The sequence below is a fragment of the Numenius arquata genome, chromosome Z, assembly GCF_964106895.1.
Source record: "Numenius arquata chromosome Z, bNumArq3.hap1.1, whole genome shotgun sequence".
Lineage (NCBI taxonomy): Eukaryota > Metazoa > Chordata > Aves > Charadriiformes > Scolopacidae > Numenius > Numenius arquata.
In genome coordinates this window covers 10959732-10973274 of record NC_133616.1, presented here as the reverse complement: position 1 = coordinate 10973274, position 13543 = coordinate 10959732, and the positions used below count along the sequence as shown (strand labels likewise).

The following is a 13543-nucleotide window of genomic DNA, read 5'->3' as shown; positions in this document are numbered from 1 at the left end:
AGCAACTCATGTCATGCATTGCTGGGCATGGGGAGAGGAGATGAGCCTGGTGGGACCCTGCAGCCCGTTGGATGTTCCCGGGGAACACGGGGCAGCTTTGCTGCTCCAGGAAGCACAGGGATGGCCAGGACAAGGGGATATCCACCTGACATTTTTGTCTCTCCTCCTGCAGCCGCGTTGCCATGCCGGTACTGCCGTTTCCATGCCAGTACAGCCGTTTCCATGCCGGTACTGCTGTTGCCAGGCTACGCTGAGGGTGTCAGAAGAGGATGTCAGGTTGCTTTGAGGGTGAGGAGATGGGAGATTGAAGCTGGGGTGAAGCTGTGGCCTCTCAATCCCACCTCGCTGCCAGCCCAGGGACCTGCCAGGCATGGGCCAGCTTGGAGGCAACCAGGCGGTGACCAGAGGTGTTGCTGCCCATGGGAGCTGGTGTGATGGGTGGCAGTCCCCAGGGCTGGGTTCTGGTGGGTCACTGGCCTTGTGGTGCTCCCCTGGCATTGCTTGGCACTCAGGGTGCTGGAGGGATGACCTGACAGCAGCCTGGTATGTCTGCAGTGGTGTTTTAGCAACTGGGTTTATAAAGTCATCAAATAAAGAAGCCAGGATTATTTGACAAGCCTTGTTGAACACACAGGCGTGAAATCACGCTGGGTTATAACCCCTTCCTGAATTTCTTTTCCTGCACCATCCGGGACTGTAGTCTCGTGGCCTGTAGATGTTCAGCTGATGGGACTCGTACCCAGCCTCATCCCCACTCCCTGACCATAACACACACATTTCAGTTCTACCCTTGAGGCACTCCTGGCTGCAAGTTTTGGGGACTTCCTGGGTTAGAGATGATGCTCCCCTTGCAAACACCTTCCTGGGCTGGGAGGTCCAGAGGGTGTGCAGGTTCCTCAGCTCTGCTCCCTGTGTGTGGAGCAGGCTGGAGGCTCCCATGACTTCATGTGCCAGCTGGGTTGGGATGTTTGTGCCCCAGTTACGATGCAAAAATCTTGGCAGAGCAAGGAGAAAAGTTGCAACCTGCACATCAATGAGGCAGGGTGGCCCAGCTGAGTTATCAGCAGAAGTTGCGGCTTTCTGAATGACCTGCTCTTCTCCATCATGCTGTCAGCCCCTAAAGTACAGGGGTCCCCAGGAGTTAGGTTTGGTACCTGTTAGCTGTGAGAGTGGTTTATGTGGCGGGATCCCTTCTTTCCTAGGAAAAAGGGATTGTCCCCAGAGGATGGTGAGACCAGGGGCTCAGCATCCCCTTCTCCTGCCTTAAATTTTTATTGTGCGCCACATCCTTACGTGAGACCTCTGCTGTACCGGGCTGTGGCTCAGGAGAGGTGCCACACAGCAGGGTTTTTTTTTTCCGCCTTTCTCTCACTGCCATTAAAAGATGACCTTGTGAGCACTGAGGCAACTTTTTGCAAGGCCAGCACTCGCCTGTCCCCCAGCAGCTGGCCCGGCGCAGCGTGGTGCATCCCGTCCACAGGCACGGGGCTGTCCCCAGCGTGGGAGCAGCATGGCCCCAAGACCAGCAGAAATAGCTGCTGCACGTAGCCCACTGTCTGGCTGCTGGCGTGTGGCAGGAGGGCAGGGACAGGGCTGTGCCTGCCTGGGGACCTGCCCTGTGCAGGCAGCTGCTGGCTCTTTTTCCGTGCATTGGGGATGCCGGCTGTCCTGCAGTGCGAATGGCAGGTCCCCCCGCCAGCGCCTGGCTGTGGGGATGGGGCCAGGGCAGGACCCATCCACCCCCTTGGCTGAAAGTATTTTTTCCCCAAAAAGTGAGCCAGCAGCTCCCAGTCCCCCAGCTCGTGTGCCATTTCTCGCCAGCCCGGTACCCAGTGTCCCTCGGGCATAGAGGGGGGAGTGCTGCCAGAGCATCCCACCCAGCCTCCACCTTCCCTCCACCCATCTCCCTCCAGCGCCCCCCTCCCTCCGCCCCCGCACTCCAGCCTAAATAATTCCTCCTCTGCCTGGCGGTGTGCAGACTGCTCTCCTGTCCTTCCCTTAGTCATCGCTCAGCCGAGCGAGACAGATATAGTTGCCTGCGGCTCCTGGCGGATCAGTCACTCCAGCCCCCGGATCGTTTCACTGCTGGGTCGTGGGGTGCCCCGTGCCGAACACGAGGTGCCTCCCCTTTTACTACCCCCTGCATCACTGCCGGAGCCCCTAAACCCCTGCACGGGGAACCAGTGGCCCCATCGAAGCTGAGTGGGCTGGCAAGTGACCCAGACAGGGCTGTGTGTCCCTCTCCGGCTGTGGGCTGGGTGCCTCTGGCTGTGACAAGCGCAGCACTGGCTTTCTGGGGTGGCTTGGCTCCAAATCCCTGCTTTCCAGGTACCCTGGCTGCCTTCCTCCTTCCCCGGCCAACAAGGGTATGCCTTGGCCCTGTGGGACTCCCAGATTAGTCCTGGACTGATGCCTGGTTACCAGTGTCCCCATCGGATGCTTGGAGACGGGACTTTGGGGGTGCAGAGGGGACTGTGTGTGCTGGCTTTCGGGTCTGGGGTCACATTCCAGATGGAGGGGGGATGCTGGGGCATGCAGGGACATGTGTGGCACCATACAGGTGTCCACGATGGGGACAGTCAGCGTTTGCACTGATGCCAGGGCTTGGATCTGCACAGCCAAAATGGGAAGGCAGGTTCTGCCCTTCGTGGCACCCCAAACCATGTCCCTTCCTGTCTTTTCTGGCACCCGGTGGCCCCCACCAGACCAGCCCTGGTGCTCCATAGTGGCTCCTTAGGGGCCAGCAAAGTGCAGGCAGCTGTGGAGAGGGGAACAGCGGGGACATGGCAGCCCCAGGGAGCCCAGGGCTGGGTCCACCGTCCCTGGTGCCACCTCCTGGTCCCATCACAGGGCCAGGGCTATAGGTTCAGGGTGGTGCAGAAGGAGGCATCCCAGGACTTGCAGCGCTAATGCCTTGCTCCTGAGTGGCCTCGCATGGAGGCAGGAGAGAACCCGGACACCCTGCCTGGGTGCTGCGTAGGTTGCCGGGATGAGTCACAGCAAAGCTGCTGCGGGGAGCAAGATGCTCACTGTGCCCGGTGCCACGCTGTGTGTGTGTCCTGTCCCCCCCTGTCCTCCCCCCACCTCGCATCCCAGGGCCGCCCCTGCACCCCTATCACAGGCAGCACCCCGTGTCCCTGCACATGGCTGTGCTGCAGGGAGGGAAGCGGGAGCGAGCCTGCCGGGAACAGAAGGCAGCGTCTGGCAGCCCGGCGCCGTGTCAGGGCCACTGAGCTGGCAATGTGGGGGCGGTGGGAGCTGGCGGCACGGCATGCCGGTGGGAAGCTGTGCAGAGCCCCCTGCGTGGGCTCCTGTGGGTGGCCCAGGGCGCACACATCATCCCAGGAGAGGAGCATGGCATCTCCGTGCTGGAGTGCCCGCCGGGGTCATGTCCTGTCCAGGCAGCTTCTCCTGCTGCTCCTGGCAGTGTGAGAGGGGAGATGCTGGGGAGGGGACACCATTTCCCCACTCCGGTCCAGTGTGGCTCTCTCCAGGATACCCTGTGGGCCCAAGCAGCGTGTGGCTGGTCCCAGCAGGTACCAGTGGGCATCACTGTCCCTACCCCTGTTACCATGCTGGTGCCTGGCTGCGTTTCCAACACTTGAGCATCCTTCCCAGCCCTGCAGCAGTGCTGGATGTGGACAGACCCCGTGGCTGCTTGGGGGGTGCGGCAGCTCTGTGCAGAGGAGGGGGTGCCCAGGGCTTCTGCCAGGGGACACAGAGAGGAGGGGGCTCTGGCTCCTCATGTATCTCATGGGAAGGGGTGCTGGACCCAAGGGAGCCCTGGGCTGGTCCCTCTACACCAAGACCCAGGGTCTTCTGACTCTTGGGTGCTGCAGAGGATGGAGCCCACCAGGAATCTGCTGCCCATGCTGGGTCCCAGCTCCTCACACAGGGTGCATGGCCCAGTACCCACTGGCCACGGGCATGTAACCATGGAGGAGGAGGGTGTTATGGGGCAGAGACTGGGGTCAGAGCCAGGTTTGGGGCAGGAGGAGGGAGTCACAAACCACTGTACAAAATGGGGATTGAAGTGGGGCCCTGCATCCCTGCTCCTTGCGTACTCCTGTGGCTGTGGGACGGGTGGCTGGGCATGAGGATGGAAGCATGGCCGCTCTGGTGATGCCAGCTCATCTGCTCCACTGGGACAGCCCATGCCATTCCATGTCCCCATCCCCGGTGTGGTGGCCAGGGATGGTTGTGCAGTGTGCAGGTCCAAAAGTGGCACTGCCTGCTCCTGGCACGGTGCAGGGGTGACACCCTGTGGCCATCTCTGTGCTGGAGTGGGGATGCACGCTGCTTATGGCTCCTTGCACCCCTCACCAGTCCCCTTGACCCCCAGTCTGGCTGGAGGTCTCCACAGAGGACCCTGGTTCCTCTAGGGACCCTAGCTTGGGGCTGGGGGTCACTTCTGGGTGGTCCAAACTTCTCATACCAGCTCTGTACCCCAAATTCCCTCAGCTTCTCCCCCTCCTCAACCCACTCGTGTCCGGATGGATGCTGCTAAACAGGGACACTTGTCCCCGCACTGCTTGGTCACTCCTGGTCTGGCCTGGGAGGAGAAAGAGAGCTGGAGCCAGCAGGGTGGCAGTGCCTCCGGCAGCTGTGGCTGCTGCTGTCACTGTCACATGCCGCCCAGAGAACCCCCTTTTGCTGCTGGTGGTCCCTGGCTGGTCCTGTGGCAGTGATGGGATGGGGCCCTGACATCTTGCACCAGCGATGGCCGGGTGCTCACAGTGACACCGTCTCAGCCCAGTGGGTCACCCCTGTCAACCCCCACCCCTTCACCCCGGGTCAGCACATGTCCCCAAGGGTTGACTGGCTCTGGTGTGGGTCTCATTGCTGTCACCTCTCCTCCGGGACGCACCGGACCGGATGGCACGTGGACAAGGCCAGGGGACCCCCCGGGGGCACGCAGAGGTCCCCAGGCTTGGAGGATGCTGCCGTCCCGCACCCTGGGGTACAAACCCAAGCACCCATCTTTCCCTCAAGCAGAAGTTTTTTAGTGGGGTGGCAGCCGTCTGCAATGGCCACGCTTCCCAGCAGAGGGAGCAACCTTCCCGCAAAGCGGGGACACTGCTACCCCCCCCACCCCCGCCTCACACCCCACACCCCCCGCACTGTCTGCATGGGACAGCGGGGACAGCCTGACGGGCAGCACGAGGCGCTCCAGGCTCCTTGAGGACCACCTGGATGAAGGGTGGCCGATGCTGTGACCACTGCAAAACCCAACACATGAGTTGGAACTGCTTCCCCCCCTCCCCACCCCTCCCCAGCCCAGTGATGGGTGACACTGGGCTGGAGCCCTGGGTCTGGGGCACCCCCCCCCCGAGAAGCAGCCCCACAGGGATCACAGCACCCACTGCGTGGCACCCGGCAGGGGGTGATGGACCTGGGATGCCAGACCCATGGGCTGCCTGGACGCTATCACTACAGCATGAATTTACCACCCCTGGGATTTCCATTTTGGGGGATGGGGTGGGTTGGACAGCCAGTCCCTGCCCTATCCTTAAATCCTGTGGGGTTTAAGGAGCATCCCCGTCCTTTGGTGTGAGGCGCCTAGGACTTTCACTGGGGAGGTTTGCAGCAACATTTGGTGATAAGTTTGCACGAGCATTCAGGGGAGATTTGCACCAGCATTCGGGTGGTGAGGAGATTTGCACCAGCATTTAGGAGGGCAGTTTGCAGGCCATGGAGGCTTTCTGGGGACAGGGTGGCATTCCCCATGAGGTCACCAGTCCAAGAGGAGCAGGTGACAGCTAAGAGATGCCACAGCACCGCTTTGCCCATTCCCCCTACCATGTCCTCCTGCTCCTCGCCTAGACCTCGAGGGTGCCCATGCAGAGACACAGCTGGCTGGGTCACTCTCTGCCCGCCTCGGTGGCTGCTCGCTGGGGACCTGCAGCTGCGGCAGAGCATGCGTGCCAGGCAGCTGGCACCACGGCGGTGACAGCACAGCCCTGCGGGACATAGGCCAGCCCAGCCACCTGCGGCCCTCGTTAGCCATCTCCCCGGGGACACCAGCCAGCTGTGTGCCCTGGCAGGGGTGCCAGGCTGCTGCAGGGGGCAGCAGGGGAGGATGGAGCCAGGAAAGCCACCTGCGCCTTGTCCCCAGGGGAAGGGTAGGATGGCTGGATCGGGGCCCGGGGGGCCTCTGCCCTCCCAACTTGGATCCCGCAGGGTGCTCAGGGTGTGGGATCTGAGCTGGCAGTGGGTGCTTCACCTCCAGGGTCCCCAGGACCTGTGCTCTGCCCCAGATGGCTCTCCAGCTCCCGCAGCCGGAGCAATAGCCCGGCAATTAACAGCATCTCCTCAGGTGAGGGCTTCCCTCCAGCTTCCCTCCACAGGCAGAGCCCAGGCCATCACCCACCGGTGGCATTGCGGCTTCAGGCACACAAACCACCGCCTGCTCCTGCTGCCTCTGGGTGCCCATCCTCTTCCTCGAGGCGGCGAGTTCCTCTCCCCAAAGCTTTTACAGCTAATCCAGCTTCCAGGGCCTGAAACACTTGCTGCTCCCCAGGCTGGATTTTCTCCGGGGGGGGGGGCAGCTGTACACCACTGCTGTGGTCTGGATGCAGTGGCAGCCCCTCTGATTTAGGAACCGCAGCCCTGGGAAGGGGCTGCAATATCCAAGTTCAGCTTTAAGCAACAAGTTCTGTGTCCCTGCAGACCCTATGGATGCTGCCAGGGCAGCGTCCCCCTCCTAATCCTCCCCTGGATCTGCTTCTCAAGCCCTGCTCCCCTCCCAGCTGCAGCACAGGCACAGTTTAAGGAAACCCCCCCCCATCTCCGGCAGGTGAGCCACCTTTGCTGGCAGCCTGGCTCTCAGAAACTACATGCCACCAACAGCACCAGAGCTGCCCCTGCGTGCTACGTGGTTGTGGCTAGCACTGGAGGAGCCTCCAGCCACAGGGACCACTCTCCAGACACCTCCTCCCAAGAACCCTTGGTGTCTCCATGGGGTTATTTCGGGTTTCCCAGCACTGCTGCAAACAGCCTGTTCCCAGCATCCAGCCATCCCTCGTGCCCAGTGCTCCATTCGCAGCTTTCAGTGCTTCCACAGGCAAGGAGCACCCTCATCCCAGCGGATGGGCATCCCTCCTGCTGCAGGGGCTGAGGCGCTTGTGGGGCCAGCTGGGTACTCTCCCCACTGTCTGGTCTCCTGGTGAGACGTGGGGGAGTCTCCGAGAGTGAGACGTAAGACCCCAAATTTGCAGGATCCTGGGTGCACCCCGTGGCTTCCCCCCGTTGCTGCTGTGGGACACTTTAGGGACATGAGGCCAAGCCTGCCTGGTGGGACAGTGACCTGAGGCTGGGTCCCCAGAAATCCCTGGGGAAAAGCCAGAAGCCCCGTAAGTGCGCTGGCAGGCAGCTAGTTGGACACAGCTGTTTAATGGACACTTCTCAGTACAGAGCGGGTGTTGCGACCCATGCACCCACAGCCCCCTCCCCGCCGTGGCTATGCCTCTTGGCCCCATATCGGACCTGGCATCCGAAATATCCCCATTGGCCAAGCGCACCAGGGCGGTAGAGGAAGATGTCACGGCATGGGTACACCTCCCGACCTTGCAGCGGGGAGGGTCCCTGGAGAAGGGACCTGTGCCTTGGCTGGGGCAGGGAAGCTGAGCGGGACGGTGCCCCCATTGCACTGGGGGCGGGAGGTGAGGGAGCAACCGGGCTGCCAAGGTGAACCCCCAGTCTATGCAAGCCCTGGGACATCCCAGCTGAGCCAGGGCACGCCAGGCGGGGAGAGGCTGATGGCAGCACAGGGGAGGGGTTGGAGGGGTGGGGGGCAGTTGCTGGGGCTGCTGTGGACCTGGGCATCCCCCCCATCTGGCATGCATGGGGTGAGGTTTCCAGGGGTCTCTGCTCCTTCACCGGTGGGCTGAGTGCATCCATCCACCTTAGGGCATCAACCCTGCCCAGGGAGTGCCTCACCCCTCAGCTGACACTTCAGTGTGCTCTGGGCTCTGCCTCCTCCTCCTCACCTGGAGCACTGATGCCTCAGACAAGGTAAGGATGCCTGCTCACCGTGCTGGGGAGGGAGCAGGAGTGAACGGGGCTGGTGTGGAACCAGAATTCTGAGTGGGGGGAGAGCATCCCATGGGACCAAGGGAACACGAGGGGACAAGGGATGCAGGGGAGCCCTCCTGCACATCCGAGCTTACCCTTCCACCCCCTTGGTGCTTTCTGTTCTCAGTGCTCCTTTCCACAGCATTGCTGTTGGTGAGATTTGGTCCCCAGCAGGGAAGGGTTGAGCTGTGCTGGGGAAACACCGTCCCAGACACGGCCACAAGCTGTGAGTGTGAGGATGGACCTACTGGTCTCTGGCCCCTGTTGGAGCCAGGCAGGGATGTGGAAGAGGCTGAGTGGGCGTCAGCTATGTCCTCCCCACAAGGATTCATCATGCTGATGAGCTGAGTCGCTGCTTGCTGCAGACCCTGCTGGGTGCTGCTGCCGGTGGTGCACAGAGGCTCAGCGGGATGCTGGGGGTGATTGGGATGCTGGGGGTGGCTGGGATGTGGCGAGTGGCTGGGATGCTGCAGGTGGTTGGGATGTGGGGGGTGGTTGGGATGCTGGGGGTGGATGGGGTGTGGTGAGTGGCTGGGATGCCAGGGGTGGTTGGGATGCAGGGGGTGGTTGGGATGCTGGGGGTGGTTGGGGTGTGGCGAGTGGCTGGGATGCCAGGGGTGGTTGGGATGCCAGGGGTGGTTGGGATGCTGGGAGTGCTTGGGATGCTGGGAGTACTTGGGATGCTGGGGGTGGTTGGGATACTGGGGGTGGTTGGATGCTGGGTCTGATTGGGATGCTGGGGGTGGTTCAGATGTGGTGAGTGGTTGGGATGCTGGGGGTGGTCAGGATGCTAGGACTGGTTGGGATGTTGTGGGGGGCATGGCTGCCCCCATTGCCTGCCCTGGGCTCCTCTCTCACCCCGTAACAACCACCCAGACCCAGCTCCAGGACCAGGGCAAGCCCCACTTTTCCTTGGGGGCAAGCCTTGCTCTGTCTGGAGGTTGCCGGGGACGGGTCCCAGCTGGCTCTGGGTGCCGTGGGGCTGGGGGATGGTCAGGGCAACTTGTTCCAGGCCTCCCATGCCCCATGGCATCCCCGATTGGTCTGGGGGTTCCAGTGGGGGGGTGGAGGCCTCACCGCTCAAGATGGCAGTGCCAGGGGCTAGGCAGGGGGCTGCAGGTGGAGGGCCGCGCTGTTGGGGCGGGCGGCCAGGATGTAGGCGACGTTCTCACGCAGGAAGCTGGGCCAGTCGACGGGCCTGGAGGGCAAACTTGGGCTCACTGGCCGCCCTGACACCACTGCTCCCCCCAACCCAGCCTCTCCTCCAACATGAGGGGATGCTCTCTTCCCCAAACCACCCCCCGCCTCACCTGGCCTCCTCCTGCTCTGTGGATGGCAGGGTCTTCTCCTGGCTCTTGCTGCTGCTGCTGCTGGCGGGGCTGCTCTCCGACATGGGCCCTACGTGGCTGATGCTGTGGGGAGGAGGAGGAGGGTTCCCTCCATCAAGCTCCTCCTTGCACGCCAAATGGCAGGGCTATGGGGCCATGGGGAGGGAGGTGGTGTGGAGGGAGGTGGTGGGAAGGGGGGTCACCCGTTGGCATGCTGAGCCCTTTCAGTGGGTACTGGGGTGGTGGGGGAAGCTCCGGGAGGGATGTCACACACCCCCCTCAGGGCTGGTGTCCCTGTACCTGACATTGCAGGATGGCGTCTCCTTTTGGTGCTTGCGGAACCAGCCATGCCGGGCCCGGCGGCACTCGCCCTCCCCGATGAAGCCATCACTGTCCTGGTCCAGGGCCAGGAAGGCTGCCCGTGCCCGCTCCCGCTCCTTGGCCGTCAGCAGCCGCAGCAGGGCGTTCTGGGGGCAGAGAGGGGAAGGGGGAGCCCTCGCCCCATGGGAACACCCCTGCTCCTGTGCCCAACGCCGTGGGGCTCTGGGTGCCACAGACATGGGTGCTGGCCATGGGAGCCAGCCCAGGGTGCTTTGGCCATGGATGCCTGTGCTGGCCGTGGGAGCCGTCCCCGTGTGCCACAGCCATAAGTGCCAGCTACAGGAGCCAGCCCTGGCTGCAGTGGCTATGGGTGCTGGCCATGGCAGCTGGCCCTGGGCACTGCAGTTGTGGGTCCTGGCCATGGGAGCCAGCCCAGGGTGCCATGGCCATGAGTGCTGGCCATAGGAGCCAGCCCTGGGTGCCGTGGCCATGGCTGCCAGTCATGGGAACTGGCCTTGGGTGCCATGGCCATGGGTACTGGTCATAGAAGCTGGCCCTGGGTGCCACAACCATGGGTGCCAGCTACAGGAGCCAGCCCTGGGTGCTGTGGCCACGGGTGCTGGTCATGGAAGCTGGCCTTGGGTGACACAGCCATGGGTGCTGGCCATGGGAACTGGCCCTGGGCACTGCAGTTGTGGGTCCTGGCCATGGGAGACAGCCCAAGGTGCCATGACGATGAGTGCTGGCCATGGGAGCCAGCCCTGGGTGGCTGGAGTGCTGGCCATGGATACCAGCCCCAGGTGCCGTGGGTGTGGGTGCTGGCCATGGAAGCTGGCCCTGGGTGCCACAGCCATGGGTGCCAGCCATAGGAGCCAGCCCTAGGGGCTGTGGCTGTGAGTGCTGGTCATGGGAGATGGCCTGGGGTGGCATGGCCATGGGTGTTGGCCATGGGAGCCAGCCCTGGGTGCCATGGCCATGGGTACCAGCCTTGGGAGCTGGCCCTAGGTGCTGTGGCCATGGGTGCTGGCCATGGGAACCAGCCCCGTGTGCCGCAGCTGTACCTGCGGCCGTAGTTTCTGCAGCAACTGGATGGACTCATGGGAGAGGAAGTCCTGCCACTCGATGTGCCCCTTCTTGTCGGGGTCCAGGGCGGAGAACTGCAGGGCTGCCTGCTCCTCCTGTGCCTCGGCCATGGGCTGCTCGAACTGCTGCTTGTGCACCAGGTGCTTGTAGTGCAGGAAGTCATCCAGGGTCAGGCAGGTCTCTGCAGGGACAGATTGGCTGTGTGACACCCGGGGAGAATGGACTCACCTTCCCAACCACCTCCCTCAACTGTCCGGGACCCACCGTGGGGAGGGATCATTCCTCACCTGGAATGATCTTGCAGTTCCGCAGGGTCTCCATCAGGCTGTACATCTCTTCCTCCGTCAGCAGGAGATTGAGGTTGTCCTGGGGAGGAGGGCAGAGAGGAGCCGTGGGGCAAAGGCAGGGGATGGTGTGAGCACCCGGCTGTGCTGCAGCACCGGGATCCCTTGAAGGTGCGCGGGTGTGGGCATGCAGAGAGGGACGGTGCGGTGTGTCAGCCAGGCGTGCTGCAGAGGGGTGGCTTTACACCCCTGAACTTTGGAAGTCATTTCAGCTCCACCATGGCTCCTCCTGTACCCAGCAACACGTCCCCTCGTGTCATATCCCCAGCCAAGGTGATGGGGGACTGGCTTCTGGAGTGGGGAGGTGGCAAAGGGCCACTGTCCCCTCCCCTCTGGTGGCTTCTCATCAGGCCAAGGTGTGTGGCAGGAGCTGAAGACCAGCATGTCCCCCGTCACCCCAGACCAGGCTGCAACATCGGACCCTGCTCATGTACATGTGGTGCATGGCTCCTTGGGGACCACCACTGCCCGGCAGAAGCCTGGTGTCCCCCAGCCTGGGTACTCACACAGTAGTAGCAGCTCCATCCTGTCTCGGTGTGGGCTGTTTCTGTCACCTCCACAGCGCTGTCATTCTGCAGGTAGCCCATGCGGCGCAGGCAGCCATCGTGGTACACCCGGCTGCAGACGCGGCAGGGGAAGAGGCTTTCGGCTGTCCACACCTCGCAGATCTCGCACATCTCGTCGTTGAGGACCTGGGGAGAGACGGGCAGCTTCTCAGAGGGGTAGCGTGGGCAGGGGGCTGGCTTCTCAAGGCAGGGGTCAGAGTGGTGCTTCGCAGGTTGGGGGGCAGAGGGGATGGGAGGGTGGGGTTGTGTGGGGCTTGCGTAGGGAATAGGTGGGTGGTGGGATCATAGCGGGCATGGCTGTTGGGGTTAGATGGTGGATGGGTTTGTGGCGATGAGTGGAGGGTGTTTGGGTCTAGCTGTAGGGCTGGTGGGGCTGTGGGGTTGTAGGTTCTCTGGGGTGCAGTGTGGTAGGTGTGGGTGGCTGGGCTGTGGGGTTGCAGGTTGGCTGATCTTTGGGGGTATAGTGTGGGTGGGTGGAAGTGCTGGTCTGTGGGCTGGCTGGTTGTAGGTGTGGATGGGTAAGCTGTAAGGCTGTAGGTGGGCTGGGGTGTAGGTTGTTGGGGTGGGTGGATGGATGGGTAGAGTAAAGGGTGAGGAGGGGTGGGCTGTGGGATTGCAGACAAGCTGTTGAGGGGTTGGAGGTGGGCCAGCCTGTAAGGGTCACAGGTGTGGATGGACGAGTTGAGCTGTAGGCTGTCTGACTGTAGGCTGACAAACACGTAGAGCGGGTGATCCTTCTCCCTTCCCCAAAGGTGGAGCTGTCTGTGCCCAGCAGTGACCACTTCTCTCCAAGGCACCCTGGGGTCCCTCCAGGGCACATCTGATCAGTCGCATCCTCCTCCCCATGTGGCACCTCCAGCTGCTCAGCCTAACCCCTAGCCCCCTGCCCCACTGAGCCGCCTCCATGGGGCTTTGCTGTGCCAGGGGAGGCCGTCACTGCCCGGTGGGCACCAGCAGTGCTTGCACATCCCCTGGTCTCTCCCCCACACATCTCCAGCCCTGTCCCCATCCCTCCCACCCAGTCCCCACACTCTGGCTGCTTGCCTGCTCCCGCTGCTCCAGGCTGATGTCTGGGGGCTCGTCATCGTGCAGCTCACGCTTGGGCCGGATGAAGGCAGGCGGCGTGAACCTGTTGGCTCGGTCAAACTCCTCCGGCTCCACTCCCCGGCCGTCCCGCAGCCGTTCCCAGGCTGCCTTGCCAGCGCTGCTCTCCTCCGGCTGGGAAGGTCCCGCCGACGCCTCCTCCTCACCCTCCTGCACTGCCTGCTCCAGCGTCCCCCGGCGTGTGCCCCCCGCCTCTGCCCGCCGCCGCGTCGATGGCTGCTCCCGCAGCCCGTCCTTAAAGGCCGACACAGCCAAGCTGACCTTCTGCACCTTCTCCACCGTCTGACGCCTGGACATCAGCACCCCCATGGCTCTGCAGGGGGCAGGAAGGTCTCAGTGCTAAGTCCTCGGGGTGCAATGCTGCTCCCCACCTCTGTACCATGTCCCTGGCCCCCAAAAGGTGTGCTAGTGCCTGTCCCCCGTCTGTAGCTTGGGGCAGGGAGAAATTGGGGCTCCTTGGCAAGTGGGCACTGGCACCCATCATGGCCATGGGGAGACGGACCTGAAGCCATGTGGAGATCTGGCCATGGAGGGTCTGAGTGTTGGTAGGGGAACAGGACAGCAAGCAGGGAGTGGGTTTGGGGGCCTCTTGCCTCCCTCATCCTTGGTCTATAGACTCTGGCTTAACATTCAAGCCCTTCCCACACCAGACCAATAAATCCCAGAGGGACTGGGACTAGCTTGCCCCTTGTGTGCACCCCATTCTGCCTTGCAGAAAGCCTCT

The 13543-nt window shown here is 62.8% G+C and overlaps 1 protein-coding gene across 1 annotated transcript; it reads right to left on the bottom strand.

The window, feature by feature from the left end:
• Positions 1 to 9174: 9174 nt before the first annotated feature.
• On the bottom strand, positions 9175 to 13128 carry PHF24 (PHD finger protein 24). Its single transcript, XM_074166668.1, has 7 exons — positions 12760 to 13128; positions 11656 to 11841; positions 11093 to 11171; positions 10784 to 10986; positions 9702 to 9868; positions 9384 to 9485; positions 9175 to 9271 (listed from the first exon to the last, which is right to left on the bottom strand). Exons 1-7 carry the CDS (start codon positions 13126 to 13128, stop codon positions 9175 to 9177), a joined length of 1203 nt encoding a protein of 400 aa, XP_074022769.1.
• Between the last annotated feature and the right edge of the window lie 415 nt (positions 13129 to 13543).